A 27,086-nucleotide genomic window follows, 5' to 3' on the forward strand; every position below is an offset into this window, starting at 1 on the left:
CTGTGCCCATGACCGGTGACGGTGGGCTCTATCAGATGAAAGGAAACGCCCAACCAGGGACACCAGCCCTGAGCTTCTGGTGACGTCGGCTGCCGGTCAGGAGAATCTGGATGGCTGTTTTCTCTCCCTTCCAGTTCTCTGTAGCTGGATCTCCCTCTACCAGGCTCCCCCAATGGCTGCCTTCCTCCTCCTCCTCCTCCTCCTCCTGTATCCTCCTCCTCCTCCTCCTCCTCCTCTGCCTCCTTGGTCCTCATCTTCCGTTCTGGGCAAACATTTCCTGGGAACCTTGGTCCCTTTCTTTGCACTGTAGCAGGAATGCAATACACAGCGGTCTCTGGAGCCCGAGTCAGATACATCCACACCTTTTAGCGGAATGCTTTCTTAGAATATGGTAAACCAGGTTGTCATCTAAAAACGACAGGTCGTCGTCATAGGCGATGGGTCTGCAACATGCCTGCCCGACTTTGTCACTCACCAGCCTTCTGTTTTTGGATAAGTTTTTTAATATTTTGTCGTACATTGTCTCAGCTGCATCACAGGAGCCGCTGCAGTACCTAAAAATCAGTTCCTCCTTGGTTTCGTAGCCCAAACCCAGGTCGGTGACGTTTAAATGTATCGCAGTTAAGACACAACCCCGATTTCTGCCCCTCTGGCCTCGCCGACCTTTCCCTCTGGAATTCTCCGGGTTGGCGGCCGCCGCCTGCCGATTCCGCTCTCTTCTAGGCGGCAAGGCCATTTGTTTCTCGGGTGACCTTTTCAGTCTTCTGATGGTAGCTTGAATAAAATCCATGACGTCGTCAAACTGATCAGGATAATCCTCTGGCATATTTGCTGTTCAACAAGGAAACAGAAAAGGTCACGTGAGATGACAGGGATCCTTTCAAGCAGTCTGCTACATCAAAGTGCCTCCGACAGTCAGCCAGGATGGGACCCACAGCGGAGCCACCAGCCAGTCAGGCTCCGTAACCACTGTCTTCCCCCGACAACAGATGCTAGAACGCACCCACGTCTCCACAGAAGGAAGCGTATCCAGTTAAAAGGGGAGACTAGCGTGGTGGGTGACACATTTCCTTGCAGAAAGCAAATCCTTAGAAGCGCACCTTTCATTTGCATAACAGCTGCCGTGCTGAACGAGTCTGTATTGAGGTTGCTGTGAGCAGGCTGATCCTTGAAGGCCATTTTTCACGGCTGCTAATGGAAGCTAGAGGAGTGGCTCTCAGATGTGCGTGTGGATGAGAAGGTGCGGGATGCTCACTGAAATGCAGATTCCCGGCCCTGCCCTTGGTGGAAGGTGCGGGGAGGGGGCCAAAGAATCTCCATTTTTAGTGAATTCTGATGTAGGTGACCCGCAGACCGTACTTGGAGAAGCCCTGTCTTAGAGGGCGAGGATCGGGAAGGATCCTCCACCACTGCCACTCGCATCTGCAATACGGAGCACTCTTCCCCAGAGCCCCTCCCCGACTCGACACCTCTGGGCGGCTGAGTGGGACCAGACCCATCTTGATAGAACCAGTGAAAAGCCCATGGATCCAACTGTATGTTAAAACTTCCTTAAAAACTTCCTGGCAAACAACCTACTTTTCACTGACCGAGAGACTACCGCTTCCTTGGACCAGCATGACTTAAAAAAAAAAAATACAGCAGGGGAGCCTGGGTGGCTCAGTCGGTTAGGCGTCCGACTTTGCCTCAGGTCATGATCTCACGGTTGGTGAGTTCAAGCCCCGCGCTGGACTCTGTGCTGACAGCTCAGAGCCTGGAGCCTGCTTCGGATTCTGTGTCTCCCTCTCTCTCTCTGCCCCTCCCCTGCTCACACTCTGTCTCTCTCTCAAAAATAAACATTAAAAAATTAAAAATATATAGTCATACTGTAAGAAGACATTTAAATGTATCAGCAATCAATGGGATGCTGTTTGTGGGAGAGGCGGCTTGACCCCGGGGTGGGGCCCAGCCTCTGCAGCCTGGGGATTCCCGCGGAGGACACAGGACAAGAGATGTAGTCTTTACGGAGATCACACAGAGGAATGGGGAGGCGATGCTTCTCAGATGCCTGAGACCTCTGGGTAAGAGTGTGAATTCCCAATCCCTTAGTGTTTTCTGCTCTGTTGCAGCATTTGCTTTGGCTGAGCAAGTAAGAGAAGAGGAGCTATTTGAACAATTAAATACATTTCTTTTTTTTATTTCAAAAAAATTTTTTTTACATTTATTTATTTTTGAGAGACAGAGAGAGACAGAGCACAAGCAGGGGAGGGGCAGAGAGAGAGAAGGAGACACAGAATCCTAAGCAGGCTCCAGGCTCCGAGCTGACAGCACAGAGCCCGACGTGGGGCTCGAACTCACGAACCATGAGATCATGAACTGAGCCGAAGTCAGACGCTCAACCAACTGAGCCACCCAGGCGCCTCAATTAAATACATTTCTAAAAGTAGAAAGCTATTCAAACCCCTGGTTATTAGGTCCTAGACCTTTTATGCTCCCTCCATCCCAATTGTAGGTAATTGAGCATGTTTAGGGTTGTACGCGGCTTCGAAAAATACACCTCAAACACAAGAGTGAACATGTTTTGCCAAGACCATGGTAAAGTAGAGAAGGCTTACGCTGTGCCTAACCCATGGCACACTGTTTTTTCATGCACTGATTGTTAAATATCAGGTATCCTATTGTGTGAACAAAATCCAGCTAAGGCAACTTAACCATGTCTACTGATCATTTGGTCAACTGAGAGACCTATATTGATCGATACTGCTCTATCTAGGTTATATAGAATATATATATTATATTATAGGATGCATTGTAATGAAAAGAGTGGAGACTGTGTGGAATCCCCAGAACACCTCATTGTCTGATATCTAAAATTTGGCTGTGGATGTCTTTGCTGCATGGAAATCACGAAGCTGCTTCCTGGTCTGAGCCCCAACATCTCTGCCTGGATTCCCACCGCAGCCCCTGAACTCCTTCACGCCAGCCTTAGCCTTCAGTCTATTTTCCATTCAGCAGCCAGAGCAATAGTCCTAAAACCGTTAGTGCAGGTCATGTCCCTCTCTGTTCCAAACCCTCCAAAGGCTCCCCATTTCTCTTGGAGTAAAAACCAAAGTCCACGCTGGCCTAAGGCCCTACCTGACCTGGCCACCCCTTCTCCTCCAGCCTTTGTTACGTCTCACCTCATCTTCTACTTCTCTTTTCCTTTCTGCCACCCCTCTAGCCTCCCTGGCCTCCTTACTGTTCCTCACATACAGGGTTTCTCAACTTTAGCCCCACAGACATTTTGGGCAGGATCATTCTTTGCTATGGGAGGCTGTCTTCCCATGTTGTAGGATATTGAGCCGTATTCCTGGCCTCTGCCCAGGAGGTGCCAGTGGTATCCCCCCACCCTCCTCTAGACATTGCTTGATGTCCCTGGGGGCAAAATCATCGTGAGTTGAGAACCACAGATCAGACACACAGGCTAATTCCCGCATCCCCTTCACATCTCTGCCCAAATGTCATCACTACCAAGTCCTACCCTGACTTCCCTGTTTAAAATGCAATCTGTCCCCAAACCCGAATTCAGACCCTCCTCCGTTGCTTCCCCGCCCCCAACTATACAATCTTCCAACACATCGGAGGACTTATTTCTTATGTTTTTTTATTCATTGTCTGTCTCCTCTGATAGAAAGTCAACTCCAGGAAGCAGGGACCTTTGCTTGGCTTGCTCACCAATGAATCCCAAGTGCTTAAAATAGGTCTGCCCCCTGGAGGCCCTCCGTACTTTTTGAATGAATTAGGGCACTTGAAAAAGCACAGAAGAAGGAGTCCTTAATTTTTCAAGGGGACACTTGGGCTTCAGTTGAGAACAACACCATTATGAAATAACAGGCTCCAAAGTAAACAGGAAGCCGCGATGATGCCCTGAGTGGCACCATCATTTTCCACCTGAGAGGTAAACATCCAGCTGCGAGCTGACTTTCCTTTCCAGCTTCCTGAAGCACTCAAGTGCTGTCTCTCAATATCCACCTCATTCTGAGCCTGGGAAACGGCTCGTGCTCCGTGGGACGGACACCTTCCCAGGGGTCTGGCGTGGAAGGGTACTCTGAGTTTGTCATTTCCTCTGAACCACTTTCTAGCTGACTTCCTTAGGAAGTTTTCTCTTCTCCTTAAAACACAAAAACCTTGAAATCACTCTGGTTTAAAGAAACCAGAGTTTCTTATTTTGAAAAAGGAGCTGCTGACACTGTTTGCGATTTTTTTTCAAGAAGAAGCTTTGAAGAGGAAATTAGGTTTAGTTGTGCTCAGTTTCAAAAAAACATGCTTGTACAGGAATCCGAACTTCTAAAATTGATATATTAGGGGTGATTAATCAAAGTACAAAAAAAGTCTTCATGTTCCCCCCAAAGACTCTTTGTTTTACAAAAGGACCCACATGAGGGTCCCCCTTCCCAACCCTGCGCTCCATTCAAGAATTCCTGAATGGATCAGTAACTTAAGAACCTGGGGACACAGAAAGTTAAAATCGCTTAGGAATCAACTGAAGGTTAATCAGAAATGAGGGCGAAACATTACTAAAATTTTAACCTAAACTCATGGGAAAACATTTGAGTTGCAAAAGTTCAACTTATACTGGTTTAGAGACTTATTAACTTACGTAACAATAAATTACATAATTTTATACCACTGGAGTTATATATAATAGCAATTTGAATCAGTATATATAATGTTCTTATTTATTGCCTGATACTTTCAAAGTTCCCCCAAAACCTTTTCCTTCCTTTTTACGACATCTTGACTGCATGGCTTTGTCCACTGGTTTTGCCCGCCAGATAAAATGCAGAACACCCTAGTTAAATTTGAATTTCAGGTTAATAGCAGATAAATTTTTAGTATAAGCAGTCCTAAATAATGTTTGCGACATACTTATACTTTGTGATGAGAACATTTAGTCCCTTGATTTGATATTCCACCTGGCTTTTTCAGGGTGATGAGTGTAGCAGCGTGAATGTACCAATCACCCATGCTTTTGGACGAGGTGGTGAACAGGTCATTGATCCTGAATTAAAAGGCTTCCAGGAACCTGGAAAGCAGTCAATAAATGTTCAATGTTACACCAAAGGGTATAACTAATAAGAATTTCTCATTTGATGGGAAAATCTCCCTCATACCTTATTGTTAATGTGGAAATATTTATGGAAGCCCCAGGTTCAGGGCGGAGGCGATTCTTATTGAGTCGAAGGGTCTTATTTCCCCCTTCTCTTTTTCCCTTCTTTTCCTTCTTGAAAAATAGAGCACAAAATAAATATTCATCTTGCAAGTCTTACATGGATATGAATTTTAGAAACCAGAAAAAGCCAGAGGACAACTAGGCCTGTCTTTTCCAACTAAATTACTAACTCCAGGCGTGTTGATGCTGAGTTCACTTATAGAGAGGTGCCTTAATTTATCAACACTAGGCATTTTGGGGGCATAAGGAGCCATACGCCTCACCGCGCCTGTCCTTAGAAATTCTGCAGAGCCTCGAACGCAGCCCCGGCAGACCCACAGCTGCCTGTATCTTCCAAGAATTCATGTCACTGAGGGGAAACAGAGGGGCTGGGATTTGGATTAGTTCCCTAGATTAAAACTTAATAGCATATCGGTTCCTCCTTCCTCCTATAAAGGGCTTGGCAGAACGTCTGCTACACAAATATCCTTCATTAGTATTAACTTTGATAATAAAGCATTTGCAAACCACAAAAGAGGAGCATCATTTAAAAAAAAAAAAACTAGGTCAAACACTTGCTCATTTCCCAGACACAGTTGGAGGATGTATCTGGGAAAAACACGTCCATCTAAAAGCTAACGTTTTTAAAAAATCAAGATGTTCAAATGCATTTAAGTGATCCTGCAGTATGCAACCACATATTCTGGCATTATTCTCTTTAAAATACTTTAACTTTGATGTGTCCTTTGTATAAACAGTGTTATTTAAACAAATGAGACCCTGTACTGGGGCATAATTCTGGGAATAAACCATTCAGAGTGAGACTTTGCCTCCCTCGATTATGGGGAAAATATAGTAAAGTCACCTCAGGGACAAAGGACTGGGATGTTGCCTGTTTTGTAAAGGCAGTTGAGTTTTTATAGAAACAACGGTAAGGCCTCAGAGTAGTCCTTGTAATAGGCTACCTAAAAAGTACATAATTCAAAACATTATCTGAGTTGAGTAGGCATTGAATAGACAAAGCAGTCTCCTAAACGTTAGATTTCTCTTAAAAACACTACAGGTTATTAACTATATTTTAATCAAAGAGGTCATTTTATATTCCTATCAAGTTGTGTCCTCAGCCCAGGGGCCTAAGGCAGCCTTCATTCAGCCTGTCTTGAACCCATGGGCCCCAAAGGAAGGCAGCACAAAGTTATCTATGAAGCAGTGAGGAGATAACGCCTCACCCGGAGTAGGAATGGGCTCTGAGAATGGAGGGAAGGTCTCTGAGGCTCTGAGGGTTCCAGAATAAAGGGGGCTGGCTCCTAGAACCCACAGTACCTCCTCTTAGAGGAGCTGTCTTCCGGGCCAAGTAAGCCTCAGGGATGCAGAGGCCCAGCAAGAAGGCCCAACTATTTCTTGCTCTGGGGAGGACCAGCTTCTGTACATAACTGTAAAGCACCCAGCTTCTATGGACTAGAAGGGCAAGGGTTAATACACTGAGGTCCACAGAAGTGAGCTGCCGCTTCAGCCAAGGCCACACAGGTGGGGGGCGCATCTGGAACAAGTGCCCGAATGGCTTTGCTCCAGGTGGTGCCCTGTTCCGGTATGAGGCCACGGAAGGCCAAGCCTGGGGCTGCTGAGTGCTGGGCAGTCTGTCCTCCCATGCCGAGCCCTCTCCTGAAAGGCTGTCCACAGATGGGACACAAGGGGAAAACCCCCTGCGGGTGGGAATATTTAATCTGATATTCTTTACCCACCTGTGCACCTGGTAAAGTACAAACTGCTCCACAGTTTCATATGTATATGAAAAACAGAAGTTCCATCTATCTGCACACATATATACGTACATATCTGTGTGTATGCACATGCGCACATGTGTGTTTACATGAAAAGAATCAGCCTGGTTGATTAACTTCTCAAGAAAATTCCCAACTAATGTCATTCTTTAGAATACATTTTTTTACTTTTCTTTAAAACATTTTTAAAAAAATATTTATTCATTTTTGAGAGAGAGAGGAAGAGAGATTGAGTGCAAGCAGAGAAGGGGCAGAGAGACAGAGAGGGAAGACAGAGGATCCAAGCAGGCTCTGCACTGTCAGCACAGAGCACGATGTGGGGCTCGAACTCATGAACTGTGAGATTATGACCTGAGCCAAAGTCGGACGCTTAACCAACTAAGTCACCCAGGCATCCCTGTTTTTACTTTTCAATAAGATACAAACATGATTTTTGTCACTAACACTGAAATGTTATAAGAACCACATGGTGGAGTCTTAGCTTTAAAATTCCTCACATTACAAAATTTCATCATTCTATATTTAAAATAACTTCCTTGATGCACTTAAAAATATTACCAATATAAAGGTAGGAAGGATGCTTACTTTCACACAATGTTAACTTTAAGGCCAACAACATCCCTGCAAGGCTAAAGTAGAGATTGCATATTATCTAACCTTACAGATCAGGAAACTGAAGCTTAGAGAAGATTTAAAAAAAAAACAAAAAACAAAAAACCCACATTCCTCGTAAATGTGAACTCAGTTGGTTTAGTTTTTAAAGCTCAACCTGTTCTAGGGTCCCAGGCCACCTATTTGTTTTTAAGTAAAAATTCTACTACCATGCAGCTTTTCAAGTCTTGAGGCATGTGGTAATTTACTCTGGAGCAAGTGCAAAATTATGCTGATTTCACCTGTACACATTTACCAAATTCAGAACAAGAAGTGAGATACCGACTTTTGTTGGAAAATCCAGTACGAACTAAGTTACATGAAGGAGATTCTAAAGTTAGGCTGCCCTGAGCCACAGGATACAGTAAACTGTCTCTGAAAACGGAAAAGCCATGCCTTTCAGGGGCATCTCCCATGCCCTGGTTCTTGCATATCACTCTAAGGCAGATCTGGCAATTTCCCAGTTAAAACCGGAAAACCAGCAGCCAAGGGTGGTGGCATGGCAGCTTCAGACAGAGAGGCCCCATCTCCGGAAACTTCTCAAACTCACTCTGGCACCAAATGATGAGGCTCTCGCTGTAGAGCCTGGAATTACAGTCTGGGGTCAGTCCCTGACCTTGGACTCGTGACCCTGGACTAGTTGTTTAGCCCTTCTGAGGTTAATGAGACCTTCTCTGTCCACTCTCTCCCCAAGTGCTAAAACCCTAACATGCAGGCAGTCTAGGTCTTGGTGGGGAATTCATTTTCGGTCAACCCTGTTAGGGAGAGGCCCGCCTCTGGCTGATGCCTCAGGACCATTCTGCTCAGGGCCCCACAAAACCCCGAGGGAGGTATTTTATAAGACCAGCGCTCTGACTCCTGAGCTGTGGGGCCTTCTCCTTCCATGGGAGGTATTTTAGGTTCTAGCGTTCTCAACCTTTTCGGTTTACCTCTTGCCTAAAGAGGTGAACTGTCTCCTCTCGCGGGAGGCATCCTTACACCACAGTATGTATCTGTAAAGGTAGGCATGGAGCCGATGACTTCTGAGGGGACACAGTACACCAGTATGCTGTCATCCTTCTGTCCCCATCAGCTGATAGTCAAACGCTACACTTGCCATTTTCTTAAAATCTCATTTTTATCCATTTCTGTTTTCGCTGCTTCAAGCACGTTTGGGTCATACCCGGCTGATGATTCCAAGGCTAGAATCGCCCACGGTAACTGCTACCAAATGCATCATGGATCCAGCTTGTCTTGGAAGCTGTTGCCTGTTGTTCTTATTTGCCCCTCAGTGACCTCTGAAATGTGTGGTGTTAGTCCACGAGAATGTTCCAGTTCTCTGGAGAGTTCTACAGCGTTTTGTCATCTGCTATTTATAAGCGTTGATTTTATTCACTTATTTGAATTAATTAAAAATAAAAAGTCTACAGGTCACTAAGCCCCAGAATGCTGACGACCGTCCTTGCTTTCCTATACCGGGCAGAGTATTCACCCAGTGTGAGATGGGCTGTCCTAGCTATTGGGTACTCTTGGGTTACCTTCAAGAGGAGTCTATGGCAGCTCTTTCCCAAAGAATAATCAGCGGTTGTGGCAATTTACTAAGTCATTGTGACCACTGCCTGAGCTACCAGTGCATTCTCTCCGTGACCCGTGGTTTGTTGACAAGAAGGCATGACATGGGTTTATTTGAAAAGTATTTGCGTTATAAAAACACCAGTGTTTTGTTGTTTAAAAAAGCATTTCTGGATCCTCTCAAGGCAGAAGAAAAAGACCAACTAGAATGCAAACCATTTCAGAGACTAGGAAAAGGAGCCTCGGGTACACTTTTAAAAGCCACTTCGCTTTTCAAAATGCCATTTTTATTCACTGTCTCCACCTACTCTGACCAGCATTGCACACGAGTATTAGTTATACTATCTTGAATTTTTATCTTACAACTTAACTAAGAAAACTTGTCATGAGTGTAATGGAAATTATTCCATGAATACAAATAGCCAAAAAACCTCATTCAGGAGGAGACGGACAGTATATCATTTTGCTATCCAGATTCTGATTGCCCTGTTCTGATTTCCACCTATGTGGTCCATGCTTTTATTACAGTTATGTTAATAATTTTACAGTAATACAGCATGGCTCCCCTGGGGTGAAAATGTCCATTCTCCTGCTTTTAAGTCACAAACACACCCCATAGGGCGTCCATTTGTTAACTAATCCATGAACGCCTGGTGTGAGCTAAAAGCACTCCATAGTCAGCAGTAAACGCCCCATGCTAACAAGCACACACCATGAGCTCGGCTATTGCCTTTATAAAAAATTTATGGGAAGGGTGAGAAAGTGACCCAATAAAATCAAGTGCGCAAAAAGTCAATTGAAAACAATCCCTTATGGTGTTATCAGAGGCAGGGTGGTTTTTGAGGGGAAACTCGAAAGGAACCTGGAAGCAAAGGACCCTTGGCTTCTTCCTTCCCACAAAGCCCTGCCTGAAGCCAGACGCAGCAGAATGTTCCAGGGTTCTGCATCCTACTTCCCTCAGCCCTCCCCAGGGGCTGTGGGTAAGAGGAATATGCTGAGGGTCTGAGGGACTTGGGCACGAAGAGGAGGGACAAAGAGAAGATGAAAGGAAAATAAAGGGGGTGAAAGAAAAGTGTTCTCAATCATCTGGGCCAGTTCCATAGATTCCTGTAGTCAGATATGAGGAGAGACTTTCTACCCCCCAGTGAATGAATTTACTGGCATCTCAAAGACTCCTCATGAAATCAGCTATACCTATCATTCAACAATGATTGGCATTTACAAAATCCCAACACCTGACTTTTCTCCTCCTGACATAGCCAGAGGGGTCAGATAGGAGTGTCTTGGGCTGGCAGGAGGGGACCTGGGGGGGTGTGGTCACAAGAGTGAGTTCCGGACTCGGGCTGCCCTTGGTCCAGAGTCTGGCTGAGTTGCTTAACCCTGCAGAGTCCCAATTTCCCCTTAAAATGGGGATAGTCCCATCTTTACCACAATGGAACAGAGTTTTCTGCTCAGTGCCTGAAAGCATTTAACCAATGGGGTCTTAAGTCCATATGGTTGCCCGTGACAATTCTTCAGCGACACCTACACGGGGGCAGCAGTGTGAAGATCAACTCTGCCTGTCTGCACAAAGCCAGATTAGCCCGAAGGAGGTGCAGACACTGTCCCTTGTTAGTCTGGTCTAGTGTGTTCCCCAGAGCAGAGGGCCTGGAGCCCCAGCAGAGCGGTCTGAGGTCTGGGTGCGGAAGGAGCAGGTGCTGTTTGTGCTGCTGCTTCTGTGCTCCCCAGAAATGCCCGAAAACTAACCACACAAACACCCACCGAGTTCACAGCCCATGAATGGTATTTTTGTGTCCACTATGGGTATGGGTCCGTGTTTTCACACTGAGCAGGCAGGTGTCCTGCTGAGGGCACACGAAAACTTTCTACAGGTTAAAGGAATCAGTTTCCAAGGTGCTGCATCCTGAAATCAGCCTACGAACGCTCCTGTGGGGGGTTCTCTTTTCCCACGTCCCCTCCTGCGATCAGCCTTCCACCTCAGTGAGAGAGGTGCACTTCCTGCCCATCTCACTCATTTTACTGGGAAGCCCCGTCCAGGGGATGAAAGCTGCAGGTGCCATGTGAGGACAGTTCAGGCATGCGTGGCTCTTTGGGGCACACTGGGATCGGGTGGCTCCCGACATGAGGACACACCATCACAAACTTAGTCCCAGGACATTTACCCGGATCTCATAACGTGGAAACAATCACAGAAATCCACACTGAAGGGCAGTCTGCAAAATACCAGGCAAGACATCAGATCTTTTCAAAACTGTCAATGTCATGGTAAAAAAAAAAAAAAAAAAAAAAAAAAAAAAAAAAAAAAAAAAGCTTCAGAGCTATTCTAATGGAGAATAAAGAAATATGATAATCAAATGCAATTTGTGATCCGTGATTAAGGAGAACAAACTATAAAGGACATTATTGTCACAACTGGGGAAATCTGAATATGGGTTATCTATTGGATAGCAGTATTATTAAACTTCCTGAGACTGACAACTGAACTGTGGTTATATAAGGTCAAGTCCTCGTGCTTAGAAGGTACGTGCCGAATATTTGATGTTATGTTTGCAACTAATTCTCAAGGAAAAAAAAAATTTTCTCAAAAAAAAAAAAAAAGCAAAATGCTAAGAGGTCAGTCTTGGTAAAGGATACATGGGTGTTAATTGTATTGTGAACTATGTACTATGAAGTCCCATACAAATAAACCAAGATATTCTGAAGTGGGTGGTTCCATATTTCCTTCTGGCCAGGCACTCACAGCAAGGCTCTGGGATTTATCTGTCTGTCCATCCACCCATCTGTCTATTCATCACCTAATTAGGATCCAGAAGTGTAATGGTTGTCAGGGATATACATTAACATGTGTCTTTAAACTGAAAATGAAGTCATATCTTTTCTGACCCAAAAGTCAATTAATCTGGGCTGTAGTTTGATGGTTTTCCACGCACTGAATCAACTAAATTTGCAGCTCCAAGATTTCGCCAATCCCCTGGAAATTATATCTCATACAACTATTAAGCTTGTGATTAAAAAATTATAGATATCATCTCAGAACTGCACAATAGTTTTTCAACATTCTTTCTGCAGGTTTACAAACAAAAAAGTTTGAATACTTTTAAAACCATGCCTTTCCAGGAGCACCTGCGTGGCTCAGTCGGTTAAACATCCAATTCTTGATTTCAGCTCAGGTCATGATCTCGAAGTTGGGGAGTTCGAGCCCCACGTCGGGCTCCACGCTGACAGGGTGGAGACTGCCTGGGATTCTCTGCCTCTCTTTCTCTTTCTTAAGATAAATACATAAACATTAAAAAAAAAAACAAAACACCATTCTACCTCCATTACCTTATTAAGGTCATGCCAAAGTGGGTTTTGTCTCTACTGAGCTAACTGGTCAATTCCCAGTGGTGACCCAAGCTCGGCCTGTGCAGATCCATTTATTCCTGCTGTGGCGATCACTCTGGTGCTTGTGCAGTCACCTGTGGCTTCCCATGTGAATGTCCCCTTTCCCTGGGCAAAATGGGAGTGATCTGAGAATGAGTGCCTCCCAGAAGGCCTCCCGAATGCTGCCAGCCTATCAAACATTCGAGCAGACCTCACTTTGTCCCAAAATGTTCAGGAGCCTGCTCTCACTGCAACAAACATCAGTGATATAGAAGTACGTACAGAAATTCACGTATCCCTTCTTAAAAGCTTCTGGTCTGGATTTCAAAGTAGCTATTAATAATATGAGCCTAGGCCGGCTGCTACCCAAATGGAAATTAAAAAAAAAAAAAAAGGCTTAAAGATAAAGATAATTTAATATTCCCTGCTTCTATTAGCTTGCTCTTTTGATTTTCTTGAAAAATCTGTGTTTCAGGGTTAGTGAATGTATTTTTAGCAAGCCAGTGTTTGTGTTTTCTCAGTCTACTAATACGGGAACACAGTCTGTGTTAAGCCAAGAAATACTGGCTTTGAGACCAGAAGTCTGAGGTCTAAATTTTGGTGTCATCACTTACTAGATTTGTGACCTTGAGCAGGTCTCTGGGTCTCATTTCTTATTCTGTAAAATGGGGATACAAGTATCTCCTCCTTTCCAGTAGAGCTCAAACTTCCTTAATTTTAGCATAAGATATAAAACTTACTCATTAAAAACGGAGTTGACCACGTGGATAACTAAGAAGCACTATGGCACTAGCTTTATTATTCAGCTTGTAGTTGTAGTTATTCACTTACTGGAGGATTAGTAAACTGTGTCTATGCCTAGAAACTTTTTACAAATGAGGGCACGATACTGCAAAATGAAAACTACACTTATGCCACCGACTCCACTCGTGAGCGGCCTGTGTACCTGAGTCACTTCTGCAGCAAGAAGTTCAGCACAATCCCACTCCCAGCCACCTGCCTACTTGAGAGGCTCCAGGGGTGCCCTGCTGCCATCAAAAACAGAGAACCCCTGGGGCGCCTGGGTGGCTCAGCCGGTGACGCGTAAGATTCTTGGTTTAGGCTTAGGTCGGGGATCTCGTGGTTTGTGGGTCTGAGGCCCACATCAGGCTCCACGCTGTCACCGTCAGCGTGAAGCCTGCTTGGGATTCTCTCTCTCTCCCTCTCTCTGTGTCCCTCCCCCACTCGTATTGTCTCCCTCCCCCCGCCAAATAAATAAATAAACTTAAAAAAAAAAAAAGCAAACCCCTTCTTCTCCAAGATTTTACAGCATCTCATAATCTGGGTATCACCTACGGAGATATCCTAAATTTCACACCACTTCCTGCCACCTGTTCGCAGCCCTTGGCGACTGGTCTGGCCTCCTCCTTGTATTCACCACCTGCCCCTTCCCCATATCATAGTCATAAATTTGCCTATGCTTCTCCCGAGTCTGGAATGTGCCTTTTTCCCTTTCCCTTCCCTTCCTAATACCCATCTTTCAAGTATGAGCTCAAATCCTCACTCTTCCCTGAATCCTTTCCTGCTATGATCTCTAAATCCCAGTGACCTCATTGCTAGGAATTCTTACCATGACCTCAGCTAATGTAAAGCCCTTGGTAGACATATCTATCTGTCTGACTGATAATCCGCCCACCCACCCATCTGCCTATCCATTGTGTGTAACTAGATCATGAGCTGTTTAAATTTGCAATTTTGTCTTTTTGAAGCCACACAACACCTAGCACATTAAAGATATTTAAGACCTGCTTCCTGATTGAGCTCAAGTGATTGATTAAATAAGTGTTTTAATTGAATGAAGGTGCTATGGACCATTAAGGGCTAAATAAATAAAGATGAAAGGGATGTTAGGGGGAGAAAAGCCCTTTTATTTTTATATCAGTGAAAGCAGAATCTTTTAAGCATAATTCTTAGGCTGTTGGGTCAGCTGAAGGTCCTAAGATTGGCCAACCCAAATTAAGCCTGAAATAGGTTTCACTAAATGGCGACAGTTTGATATAGGTCTCCAGACTGGGGCCAGAGTGAGATATTGGTCTCAGATCTCAAGTGAGGAATCCGTGCTTCCTAAAAGGGTCTGACATGCAATTTATTGATTTCAGGAGCCTCATCCCAAGGGGCAGGGCCCCTTTCCAGCTTGGGAAGTTAATTTATTATAGTACGGCTCATTCATACAGCCAGTAAAGCAAGAAAAAGCAATAGGTAGATGCTTATTTATTCCAAATTCTATATCCCATAACATTAGATTTGAAACTTAACATTTAACCAGCTTCTAGAAGCTTCCTTTGCTGGATAACAATGGGCTGAACATTTACTAAATTTCACTGAAAGTTTTTTGCTGGGTTTCTGAACCAAATTAAAATAAGCATTTTTAAATTAAATATCCAACAGGGATCACTTAAAACAGAAATACTCAATATAGGTAGCCTCCAAACCACAGTCCCCCCCCTCGGCCCCCATCATATACACAAGGGTCTGTCTGCCTTCTTGCAGTGGGGGAAGAGGGTCACTCTAACATGTCCACGGGAAGCTGGTGGGAGAAATTTCACAGAAACTACATGGGCTCAGAAAATGAGGAAGAGAAGGAGGTGTGAAGTCCAGGAGGAGCCAGGGAGCCTGACCCGGGGTGAGGGGGGTGGGGGGCGGGGGGGGGGGGGATGCGGTGGTAGAATTCCAGGCAAGGCCACCCTGACTAGTGCTGACCAAATGATGACTTCAGGGCCCAAAAGAGCCTGCCTGTAAGGCTTGCATTTCTTTCACTGTCCTTACTATGTTGTGCTACTTGAAATTCCACCATTTAGAGCAATGTCTTGGCAGAGGCTGAAAAGGAAGGGGGAGGCCAGAAAAAGGCGTTCACTGGGCTGCTGGAAGGAGGAAGATGGCGACTAACAACGGCAATACTTATGGGGCATGGGTTTTACAGCGCATTATCTTGTTTAACCCTCATCGCAGCCCCTGAGACGGTTTTAATACTGTCCCCGTTTTCCAGATGAGGAAACTGAGGTTTAAGAGAAAAGCAATAGCTGGTTATGTGCCCAGGCTGGGATCCAAACCCTAGTCTGATCTGACTGTGTGAAGTGCAACTCTTGCCTGTTGAAATTCCCCGATTTCTTGCTCTGTGCCCTCTTTCTGCAGATTATGGGACCGACACCCCAGGAAGAGGCTCTAGCCTAATAATATTGTGAATTATATTTTAGCTATATTATGGTTTACACCTAGATTTGTGTGGTCCAGCCCAGGCTTGATTTATAAGATTGTTTTCATAGAAAATTTTGTCACTTGCTACCAAACTGGTGGAATATAATCCCATCATATTACCATAAGTTGTGCACTACCTATAATTATAATTTAACAAATGCTCACTGTTTCTTCTACTTGGCTTCTAGGCACACAAAAAGTCCACTGTCCTAGCCCAAGGCAGTTCATGTTTAGTTTTGGTTTACAATACTGCTTAAGCATACCACACTATACATCTACTAGGATAGTATGTGCCGTGAAGGCAGAGACTTTTGTCTATTATATGTACCAGGGATTTCCTAGCACCTAGGACAGTGCCTGGCACCTGTAGGCAGACATTATTTGTTGAACAAATAAATGTTTTTAGATCACAAATTTTATTTTATTTATTTTTTTAATGTTTATTTTATTTTTGAGAGAGACAGAGAGAGAGAGGGAGAGAGAGATACAGCATGAGCAGGGAGGAGCAGAGAGAGAGAGAGAGAGAATCTGAAGCAGGCTCTAGGCTCTGAGCTGTCAGCACAGAGCCCGACATGGTGCTCAAACCCAGGAACTGCGAGATCATGACCTGAGCCGAAGTCAGATGCTCAAGCAACTGAGCCACCCAGGCGACCCTAGGTTGCAAATTTTAAAATCACATGCACTTTCTGCTTTTGCTTGTGAAACACAGAGCTGTCATATACAGCCGAGATCCAGCATACATGACGATTAACGAACCTTTAATAAATTCAGACAACCTTGTGCAACAGGGTTTGAGTCACTAGTTGAAGACCTTCCTCCCTAGGTAGCAAAACCAAAAGCTCTGCATCTCAGTGGTTTGGGGAAACTGGTCCCAGTGTCTGCAGACTGCCACCCACCGTGGTGGAACTCTGGCACTTTGGACACGCTGCTTTACCCTGAGGACCACAAGGGGTTAACTTTCAGCCCTACAATGCTGACATCTGCTAATTTCACCTTCTTTTTCACCTCCTAGGTTCCTGCTCTAATCACCCTTTGAAGAAGATACTGACAGAAAACAAAAGAAAAAGATAGCTAAAGGGAAAAGTCTTGGATGCCCCAAAGGGAAAACCACAAGTCATTGAGTTTAGACAAGTTCGTAGTTGCTACAGGAGGTAGCCACAGCCCTTTTACTTGATAGCCAACGTATAGGCAAGCGAGCCAGCTATGCATTCTATTTGGTGGTTCACCTTGTGATGATGCAGAAACAGAATTCTGGCCATTTCGTTTACATTGGGAGCAGAACACATACAACCTCAGGAGTGAGTGCATGCAGTCCAGCCCCCTTTGAACAGAGTGGCTGTTAAGGTGGCCCGAAAGAGCCTTTGCTCAATCACTGAGCCACAAGCATTTGAAAATAAGAGGGGCGATTTTCGAATGAAATGAGTGACTTAATGTTTTCTACATAAGCCTTAACCAGTTGCACGGTGTAGAGTGCAAGATATACATGTCAGCACTGTGACAGGGGCATGCTGACTCTGGTTGAGTGTTCGAAGTCTGCACATTGTCATTATTCTGCCTTCCCTGCACTGACAGCTTGCTACCGAATTGAACATACCTGGAAAGAAGTCAACTTGGCTTACAATGCAGCTCAGTTTCTCTTTGGAATGTTTCCGTTTCAAATGTCCTCTAGGATCTACTGGGTCTTGCCATAGATAAAACAGAATCGGGTGTGTTCTGCTGGTTCAAATGTAAACACAGTAGTAGGAGTCTTGTCCAGTGATGACTCAGCATCAGTTTTGGAAAAGGGAAGTAATGTCCCTTCTCCCACCAGTCCTTTGCACACCCCACCCTGCCCTAATCAGTGGGATTATGCTACCTTGTTTGCTTTGTTACCGGTTCTATCTTACATGGGGCATAGGTTTTCTTAGAGTATTATCAAATCATAGGGATTCAACCCTGACTGCACAATACAGTTACCTGGGGGACATCTAAATCTCCAAATGCCCAAGCCACACCCCAAACCAACTAAATCAGAATCTCTCAGGGTGAGGTCCGGCATCAGTATGCCATTAAAGATCCCCAGGGGATTCCAGTGGGGGGGGGGTGTCTCTCCTCCTGAGCCTTTACCCAGAGGACAGTTAGGGCAGGAACATGAAGGCTAAGGGGACAAAATCTCATAGCCATTGGCGTTTGGGAGTGGAAAGGTCTCCCTTTATGGCATGGTTGTAAACTTCACTGAGGTCTAAAGTAAGTAAGTAACTTGTCCAAAGTCAGAATTAGTTGAAAGCAGAGCCAGCATTGAATAAGCTGAGGTAGACATGATACTAATATGCTAATTAAATTTCCATGAATTAATCAGCTTCATAATCAGGCCCAGTCATATTTCTCCTGAACATCCTGGCTAGAGAACTATTATCTAACACTGTTCCTCTGGCCTAGGCTGTTTGAGTGAACGAAAAGCCGCTTACTCAGCTCTCATGGGTACTATTCTGAAGACAATGGCACTAAGGGGCATTTTAAATTTAAGTTTCTGTTGGAGAAACATTTATATACTACTACTACTACTAAACATTTATATTGTTTCTGTTGGAGAAACATTTATATACTACTACTACTAAACATTTATATTCTACTAAAGTAGAAATTCATGGTTGAAACCAAAGCCTTTAAAAATAGGTTTATATACGGGCGCCTGAGTGGTTCGGTTGGTTAATTATCTGACTCTTGGTTTCAGCTCAGGTCATGGTCTCACAGTTGGTGGGACTGAGACCGGAGTGGGGCTCTGGGCTGACAATGCAGAGCCTGCTTCGGATTTTCTCTCCCTCTCTCTGCCTTTCCCTCACTTGTGCTCTCTCTCTTTCAAAAATAAATAAATTTTAGAAAGAAAAATAGGTTTATACAACTAACTGACAGAAACTCTTGGAACAGTTACTTTAATTTCAAGGGATCAACGGATGTTCTTTTCCTAACCCCAAGTCACTCCTGAAGTCTTAATTTGCCTTAAAAAATGCACTTTTCCCCCTTTTCTTGGGACTTCTGGAAGAAGATGCTTTTATTGTTGTAATTAAGCATAAAATGAGCACATCACGTTTCCTGCACTGTTTTTAGCTCAAGGCCACTAGGTTTGGGGGACTCTTTAGCATACAACTGACTTGCCCGGGGGCTGCTTCCGTTGTGCACTTGACTTCAGTTTAAGTACAAAATAGCTAGAGGGAGTAGCCAGGGTGACATCCAGGCTACAGCTCACCATTGCTTTATATCGGGGTTGTGTCAAATTTTCTACTGCTACCTCTGTTACCTACATATTTCCCCAATAACCTCTAACTTTTAATGTATGCACATACCTTGCTTTAAGCAACAGATAAACTTCTGAAGAGCAGAGGGTAAATTATATCAAATCACAGTTGACATGCCCTAATAGAGTGCCATCTAAAACATTTTTGAGGGGGAAATCACAGTTATTTATTTATCTATCCATCTATGTAGTCTTTTCTTAAGAGTTAATATTGTCGCGTGTGCAGTGAACTACAGCTTTTTTTCCCCCTAGTCCTAGCTAGCACTCTTCACCGTTCAGTCTTTCTAGAACCGGAACTTTTCTGAACAGATTTGACACTACCCAGATGCTTGTTCTGGAAATCGAGGCCCTTCTGTGTTTTCTCTGACTCTGGCTTGGCTTTGGAAAAACCTCAGCCTCTTCCCTTGCAAGGGCAGTTTAGGATGGAAATGCAATTGTTTTCAGAATTCGGCACAGCCAGGCACACCCAAACAGATAAAGGGCTTTGGAAGAAAGGAAAAAAAAAAAAAAAAAGGGAGTGTGTCTACAGGATGGGGACGCTTAGAAAAGGGGAAGGCTGTGTTGGTTTCCTATGGTGGTGGTAGTGGTAGCGAAAATATCTGTTCATCGCAACGCTAAACGGACAGCATAAACATTTGATACCCCCTGTGCTGGACGAACCAGCACGCGTCATATAACGACCAGGCGTCGGGGCCTTTGGGCGGCAACCGGCAACCACACCCTGGGAGGGGGCTTCCGCGCGGGCGTGGGAGGCCGTACAGCAGTCCCTGCCAGCTTGGGGTGCGTGCGGGCGGCGGGTGGGGGTGCGTGGGGGACCGCCGGCGGCCCCCCCGCGGGGAGGGAACGGTTCTTACAGTCACTGCTCGGCGCGAAGGGCGCGCGGCGGCGGCCGAGGGAGCGGTCTTCGGCGGGCGCCTCGGGAGGCCTCTTACCGGCGGGCAGCGGGAAGGCGGACGCGGTGTGGAGCAGCACCAGGCAGACAGCCACGACATCCCATAACTTCATCTTAGAGTCCCGTCCGGCGGCGGCACCTGCACGGGCGGGGAAGAGGACCGGCGAGTGCGCGTTAGGCCGGGACGCCCGGGACGCGGCATCCCGGCGGGTCCTGGTGCCCCCCTTCAAACTCGTCACGGCCCTCCTCCCGGACGGCTGCAGCCCAGCGGTTCCTTGGGCATCCCGCGCCCTCCTTCCAAGTCCCGTCTGCGTCCCAGGCGCGGCTGGCTCTCCACATCCAATCTATCTACAACTGCCCTTCTCTTCTGCTACTGGATCCGGGGGTCAGATTTCCCAGCGGGGCCGCTGCCCCTGCTCGTACCAACTCGACGACAGCACGATACCTGGCCAACACGACGAAACCAGTACTGGCATCCCCACCTCCCCATTCCCTGGGAACGACGAGGCAGCGACCACCCTGCATCCTCAGCCCCAGTTAGAGACCTCCCGACCTTCCCGGCAGCTCCCGTAGGTCCAGGGAACCAGCCTTCCACCCAAGCAATCGGCCAGCTTTTCATTTGAGGAATAAAATCAAGGTCCCTCTGCCCGGGGTCCTGATCCTGCTGACAGGGGCAGGCCTGGTGGCCCCACTCACTCCACCCCAGCGCTTCATTACTCACAGTTATTTATGGAAGTATTTTGTTGCTGGACAAGAAGTTAGTAAGGACTTGGAGAATTTTGGCCTGAACGGGAATACCTGCGTTATGTTATTTCCCAAAGCACCAACTCAGTTTAAATTATTACTTCCACCTTTTAAGTTATGAACATTAAACAACGTATGAAGGACCTAGAGGAGCATAAAGTAAGCGCTCAATAAATGCCCCAGCATTGCTGTTAGGTTGCATTTGTCTTGAGAATTTTAATCCTTCGTGGTATACCCTAAGACGCTCTATTTTATTTTTGCAGTTTTGCGAGATTCTGGCCCCAAATCCCTTCACCTCCCAGAGGAGTCTCGAGATCCTCGTGCCCCTGCCACGGTCACTCCGAGACAATTGTACGCCGCCTCTGACGCTGCGGAGGCGCACGGGCATCCGAAGGCCTAGACCACGAAACGGTGCGGAGTTGGGGCTCGGTTCTCAGGGACCGGGGTTGCGTTTGGCCTCCCAGGCCTCAACAGCCCTAGAAAGGCGGACTGCGCAATCGCAGTTGGGGGCGGGCGAGAAAAAGGCACTGTCAACTCGGGGCTTGCCCCACCCAATCAGGAGGTGGAGAGGACCCAGGCACCTCGAGGTATGATGTTACCCAGTGTCTTCCCAATGCCAGGGTTCCAGTTTCCAAGGGAATTCTCAAGTGGGAACTACGAGATTCATGCAACTGATCATCCCCTCTCCTCCAAATACGATTCTAAGGAAAATCTCCTTGAACTTTTGCCATGGGAGAGAGCAAGACGGTTTCCAGGTAAAAGCAGAAACTTCGGCCTGACATCTTTCTATACGTTCCCAGGCTTACCCGCCTCCCTTCCAGCAGCCCTACCCCCATCTCCACCCAGAACTCCCGCCCAGATTCCCTTGCAGGCCACCCGGGGAAGCGTTTAATTCGGTCTCCACCTCCCACCGCTGCGGAGACGAATGCATTTTCCATCCCTCGGGAGTCTGTTCGCTAAGCAACTGTGAGGCTCGGGGCGTTTGTAGAGGCTGGGAACTCCAGGCAACCTGTAGCTCCGGGCATCTCATGCCGCACTGGCTGGTTTACAAACCCGGGGGGAAAGGTCTGGGTTCTGGCGCAGCGGCCCAGGCAACACTGCACCCACGCCGTGCAAATGAGCGCACAGAGAGGAATGGGGGGACGCGAGGCTTCCCGCCCCCTCGCCCCGGTGCCAGCTCCAGGATGCGTGCGAAATGGCTGGCGGCCCTGAGGAGCAGGGAGCCGCGGGGTTAATGCGCCATTCCAAATCGAGGTGCCCGCCAGCAGGAAGCGACAGAGGCACCAGATTTCCCTTCCGCATTAAGAGGGTTTTTCCTTTTTTTCCTGCTTGGCCGACGGAGAGCTTTTTAAATTGGACGTGGAGATCCTCAATTATAAGTGTGGAGAAGTTGGCAAAAGAGGAAACAGTGGAAAAGTCCCCGCTTGGCCAGAGGAGGCTCCCGGCTCCCATTCCCGCCCGCGGCCGGGTGCGGCGCAGGCCCGGAAAGCACGCTCCCACCTCCCCCGCGACAGGGAGGCGCATTCTTCCCTCGGAGCATCGCCGGGGCCGGCTCTACTCGGGCGGCTCTTTAGTTCCCGGTATCTGCTGGGCGAAGGAAGAGGCGGGGGATTGGGGCCTCAGCACACACAGCGATCTACTGGGACGCTTTTCTCAGAGCCCATCTGGGCTCCCCAACTCACCCCTCCTCCCCCCCCCCCCCCGCCCCTTCCCTGTTTGTCCCCTAACCGCTTTCTCAAAGCACAGCTGCAAGACGTGTTTCCGCCTGCAACCAGCCGTCTTTGCTATGCGCGCGAATTGCTTAACGCGCTGCCTGCCACGTGCGGTAACCACGCTTTCCTCCCGAAGTCGGCTCCACCAGGTGCCCCCGCACCCATTTTTGTACCCCACAGGACGCCTCCCCTCTGCGCCCCGGACCATCGCCGCCCGCAGGGAAAGGGCGCGTCGCGGGCGCCCGCACCGGTGGTCCCCAGGCCCGCGGCGGAAAGGGCGCCCTGGAGAGCCGCAGTGCCGGCAAAAGCCGCGGCTTATGGTGGGGCGCTTCTGGGTTCCCAGCACCAGGGGGCACCAGAAACCGTCCGAGTCCTGTAGTGCCCACGCGAAAGAGGCTGCGTCGTCTTTTTAAGTATAAAACCAGTGAACAAGCACCTCCCTACCTCATTCCCCCTAATACCAAATTACTCCCGAAAATTCCGGATGTGTTCACCTTCACCAGTGTGCCTGCTCTTCAGGCTCCGACCCTTCATCCTCTCCCCAGTTTTCCCCTTCCCACCTCACCTGAGCTAGTGTCTCAGTAACCTTTTAGAATTCCCCCTCCCCCAATTCCCCGCATTCTCGTGATAGCTTCCCCGGGGGCGAGTGCCTCCGCCGCCCGTGCCCCCGCGCCTTCCTCTGTCTGGCAGGCTGGGAGGTTTGTTTGGGCATTGCCTTCAAGATCCAGGGCTCCTGGAGAGAAAAGGGAGGCGGGGTGGTGGGGGGCGTGCTGTAACTCCGAGTTTTCTTTTTGGGGTAGGGACACAAGTTGCTGAAAGATGTATTGCTTTTCTTAAGTGTGCCTCGTGTCCTAGCCTGACGGAGAACTTATTTCCCCCTAACTGTTGGGCCCAAGACCAGGGGAAAGAAAAAGGAGGGACGTTTTCTGCGTGCAGTCTGGGGAGAGGTCTCTCTGTAAGGGGCCCGAGGCCATATTCCGGGGGGGAGGGGGGACGGCCGAAACCCTTTCGACAGTGGGCTGGGACGCTGCGGGCTCCCTGGGCATCTGACACTTGTTGAAAAGGCGACCCTGTCCCAAACCCCGCCAAACCGAAGGTGTGGCTAAACAGGGCGCTAGAGTTGGTCCGGGCCGGGCGGAAACCCAGCGGCTCCTACTTTGAGGTGGAGGAAGGAAGAGGTGCGTGCGTGAAGTGAAGCTGCATTTCTTCCTCGGAATACTTTAAATGTACATACATTCAAAGTACTGTGGAGTACGCTCGAGCACACCGGCGGCAGGGGCCGGAAGAGTTGTGTTTGTCCCCGCCAATGAGCAAAAATGTTGGGAGCAATGGGTTGGGCAGCACCCCCCTCCCCACCCGGGCGCGCGCGTCGGCTCTGCGGGCGGGTTTGCCACAGCCCAAACCAGGGAGGCGCCAGGAGGCTGGGGGTTCCGGTAAAAGGCCACACCACTCCCCGATGAGGGTTCGTTTTCACCGGGTGGGTCTGGTAAACCAAGCCACGGCGCAATCAGCCCAGAGGTGCAAGGTAATGGTGGAGGGTGTTATTGGGGAGGTGGCACAGTACAGGAAAAAAAGGTCACTAAAATAACTTCGATGGCCTGGCGGAGACATTGAAGAATTTCAAGAAACTGATGGAGGCGGAGACTCAAGTCCTGGACTGTCCAGGCAGCCCCTCTCCTAACCTCGACGGTCATGGTTAGTTGGGGTTGCGGGGATTATCAAAGTGCAAGCAATCGGGTTCAGAAAAGGGTGAGGAATGTAGCTTTGCAAGACAGCACCCTGGAAGAGGCTAGCCCGCTATTTTTATGTTCTCAGCACCTTTGCAGCAGTCCCTTCCACGGTGTGCGCCTTCCTTCGGAACAGACCCAAATAAGCTCAATAGTAAGTTATACTCCAGACTATGGTATCTCTGCAGCTGCACGTCCAGAGAGGACACTTTCTGGTCGCGGTGGGTTCAAAGATAACCCCAAACCCGCACCGTCCTGGGACTTGACAGAAGAGCGCCCCACCGAGTCGGGGAGGGAAACTGACCCTCTCGGGCATGCCGGGGGTCCACAGGCATCGGGCACCAGCGCTCTTTGCCCACGTGGAAAGGCAACGGCATCTCTGCAAGGCCAGCCCCTCTCCCGTTCAACTTCTCTCTCTCCTCTATCCTCCCGGCGCCTCGGTTCCATATAGTCTTTCCTCTTTCCAATGTTACCGCCTGCTCTGGGGTCCGGCCGCGCCCCCTCTGTCTTCCGCGCCCTGCAGGCCGCCGCGCCCTCCCGCGACTCAGGCGCCACCCGCCCCTTGCACCTCCGGCCCGCTCCCCCACTCACCTCGGATCCGGTCTCCGCAGACCCCCAGTTGGACATTAACTCCAGGAGCCCCGAGTCCCAGCCAGGAGCCCCATCCGGGCCAAGGGCAGGAGCGCAGAGCCCCGCCCAACAGGTCAGGGGCACGAGTTCGAAATCCTGGGACAGCGAGGGCGCGCTGGAGGCGGCAGCCAAGGCTCCCGCCGCCGCCGCCGCCGCCTCGAGAAGGGCGAGGGATGCCGACAGCTCCTCCGCCGATGCCCTGCACCCCCAGAAACCGAGGTCCGAGCAGCCGCCGCTGCCTTGGGTGGGGGGGGTGACACGGCTGCGCGCGCCGCGCTCTTGGCCGGGGCTGCGCGGGCCCGGGGCGCGGCGGGCGGCTCAGCGGCGGCGGCAGCGCTCTGCGCCTTCTCGGGGCGCAGCGCTTGGTAGCACGAGATGGGCCGGGCTGATGCTGCCGCCGGAGCTGAGGTCTGGCCTGGAAATCCGAACGAGACACCACGTCAACCGGCGCGGGGAGTCCCGTGAAGACATGAGGGCGCCAGGAGCGCAGGCTGGTCCTTGAGAACCCCGGGCCGGGGGGCCGGGTGGGGGAGGGGAGGCGCGGGGCCCCGGGAGGGGAGGGGTGGGGAGGCGGTTGTGAGGGAGCGAAAGGAGAGCAGCAAGGCGGCGCCCGAGCTCCCGAGGAGAGGGCTCGGGGTGCGAGTGGGTGACGCGAGGCGCTCCTCCCCGGGGTGCAGGGAGAGCGCGCTCAGCGCGTGGAGACGCTGCCGGGCTCGCGTCTCCTCCTTGCGGGGTAGATCCGGAGGAATGCGGAGCTCGGAGCAGTCCAACCGAAGGGGGCAATCTGAACTTGACCGCGGCGCCCGCGCCGGGCTATGCCCCCGCGCCCCGCGCTGTGAGGGAGAGCGCTCCGTCGGGTGGAGGGCTACACTGGGCTTTCCTCGAGCCTGTCGAAGGCTTTCCTTTCTTCCCGGGGATCTAGCCCTCTCGCTTTTCTGCGAGGCAGAAGGCAGCGGGGACGAGAGGAGCTGCTTGCTGGAGTCCTCCTAGCACTACGAAGGAGTGTGGAGAGATGTGGAGCGGCCCAGTGAGGGAGGCAGAGTGTTTGCCAGGGGACGCTGAGAGTGGGGATGAATTTATAAGGCTCTCACTCAGTGACGTGCCCTCCAGTGGCTTTTCTGATTCGCTTTCTGACCTAAACACACATTAGTTTAGTCCCCATGCTAGGGCCAACACGGTCTCCAAATACCTGCTGGCTGAAGTCAGAGGCTTTGCATATCATGTATTACATGGCAGGCAACGAAGAAGGCTTCTGAGGCTGGCCGGCTCCTCAGTCCTAGGCTCCATTTTCATGCTGTTGTAATAGAATACCAGACGTGGGGTAGGCACATACATTCAAAATCCCAATTCCACAGGGGTAAGATCATTTTATCAGGAACAGGTCAAGGGAGGTTGGGCTAAACCTGCTTTTATCCAGATTTTCGAAAATGCAGATGGGTAACCGAAGCGAGCACTCCCTTGGGTGCTGGGTTTCCAGTGAGAGCAGGGACCCAGCTCCCATTCCCGATTTCTGTGACACCTTTGAGGCATTCCTTTTGTTGGTTAGCTTACCACCAGAAGCAGCCGGAGCCTTCTTTTGTAGAGGACATGAAGAGGGCAAGTCCTTACACACACCCTGCCCATGACTCTCCCCATAAATTCACACAGTGCATGAAATTAGCTCTGCCTTTAAAATAATGTACTAAATAAGGTACGTCTTTGCTATGCAGAGCCTGCTTTCCGGAAGCCATTGGACCCGAACTGAGTGGGACCTCTTTTATTTTATTCGCTGGGGCCAGGGAAAGGGTAAACAGGCTCAGTTTACATCCATGTATCTCTAATTGTGTGACTCATCCGGTTGTTGGGGAGTATGTGTTCTTCAAGTAGCGAATACAGACAATAGACAAGGGGAATGTGTGGCAATGTGGGGAGAAGATCATGTATTATTAAACTTCTTAAAAGTCAAAGATCAGCTACTTTGGAGGTTTGTCAGTGAAGCTGGTGTGGGAGGAAAATTGTTCTTACTAATGTTACTGTGATTTAAGATGAAGCGGAGTGAAAATCAAGTCATCCAAACATACCTTAGCTGAAGTTTGGATGCTCACTGTAGTTCTGCAGAATGTGACATTTCCTTCTTTGATAGGTTTATGGTAGAAATGTGCATGGGCTTGGGAATGGGAGGTCAGAATAAGCTTAATAAGATGTGTCGTAGCTTAGCATTGTTTTTGGAATTTGAAGGCGACCCTAGTCAGTGTTCCTACCATGAACGACTTCTTCATTTTCAGAAGGTTTTTCACTGGGGATGATCATGCTGTCCAGGCACCTGCAATGATTTAGCATTTGTTACGTGCTAGACCCTGGGAATGTGCTGGCTGGGC

At 48.6% G+C, this 27,086-nt stretch overlaps 2 protein-coding genes across 4 annotated transcripts; one reads left to right on the forward strand and one right to left on the reverse strand.

The window, feature by feature from the left end:
- Positions 1–221: 221 nt before the first annotated feature.
- On the reverse strand, positions 222–25,416 carry GDNF (glial cell derived neurotrophic factor). Of its 2 annotated transcripts, XM_086677370.1 has the most exons (3): positions 24,691–25,416; positions 19,957–20,055; positions 222–831 (listed from the first exon to the last, which is right to left on the reverse strand). In XM_086677370.1, exons 2-3 carry the CDS (start codon positions 20,027–20,029, stop codon positions 347–349), a joined length of 558 nt encoding a protein of 185 aa, XP_086533496.1. In that variant the 5' UTR covers positions 20,030–20,055; positions 24,691–25,416; the 3' UTR covers positions 222–346. The 2 variants fall into 2 exon arrangements, with proteins under 2 accessions (XP_086533496.1, XP_025780377.1); XM_025924592.2 differs by lacking the exon at positions 24,691–25,416 and having other exon boundaries at positions 19,879–20,133.
- On the forward strand, positions 19,855–23,213 carry LOC147584076 (uncharacterized). 2 transcript variants are annotated; one of them, XM_086677354.1, is made up of 2 exons: positions 19,855–20,819; positions 20,924–23,213. In XM_086677354.1, the coding sequence occupies exon 2, from the start codon at positions 21,856–21,858 to the stop codon at positions 22,783–22,785; it is 930 nt and encodes a 309-aa protein (XP_086533480.1). In that variant the 5' UTR covers positions 19,855–20,819; positions 20,924–21,855; the 3' UTR covers positions 22,786–23,213. The 2 variants fall into 2 exon arrangements, with proteins under 2 accessions (XP_086533480.1, XP_086533487.1); XM_086677361.1 differs by having other exon boundaries at positions 19,855–20,485.
- Positions 25,417–27,086: the final 1,670 nt, after the last annotated feature.

The sequence above is a fragment of the Puma concolor genome, chromosome A1 (genome assembly GCF_028749965.1).
Source record: "Puma concolor isolate L17-30 chromosome A1, mPumCon1.1.hap2, whole genome shotgun sequence".
Taxonomy (NCBI): domain Eukaryota; kingdom Metazoa; phylum Chordata; class Mammalia; order Carnivora; family Felidae; genus Puma; species Puma concolor.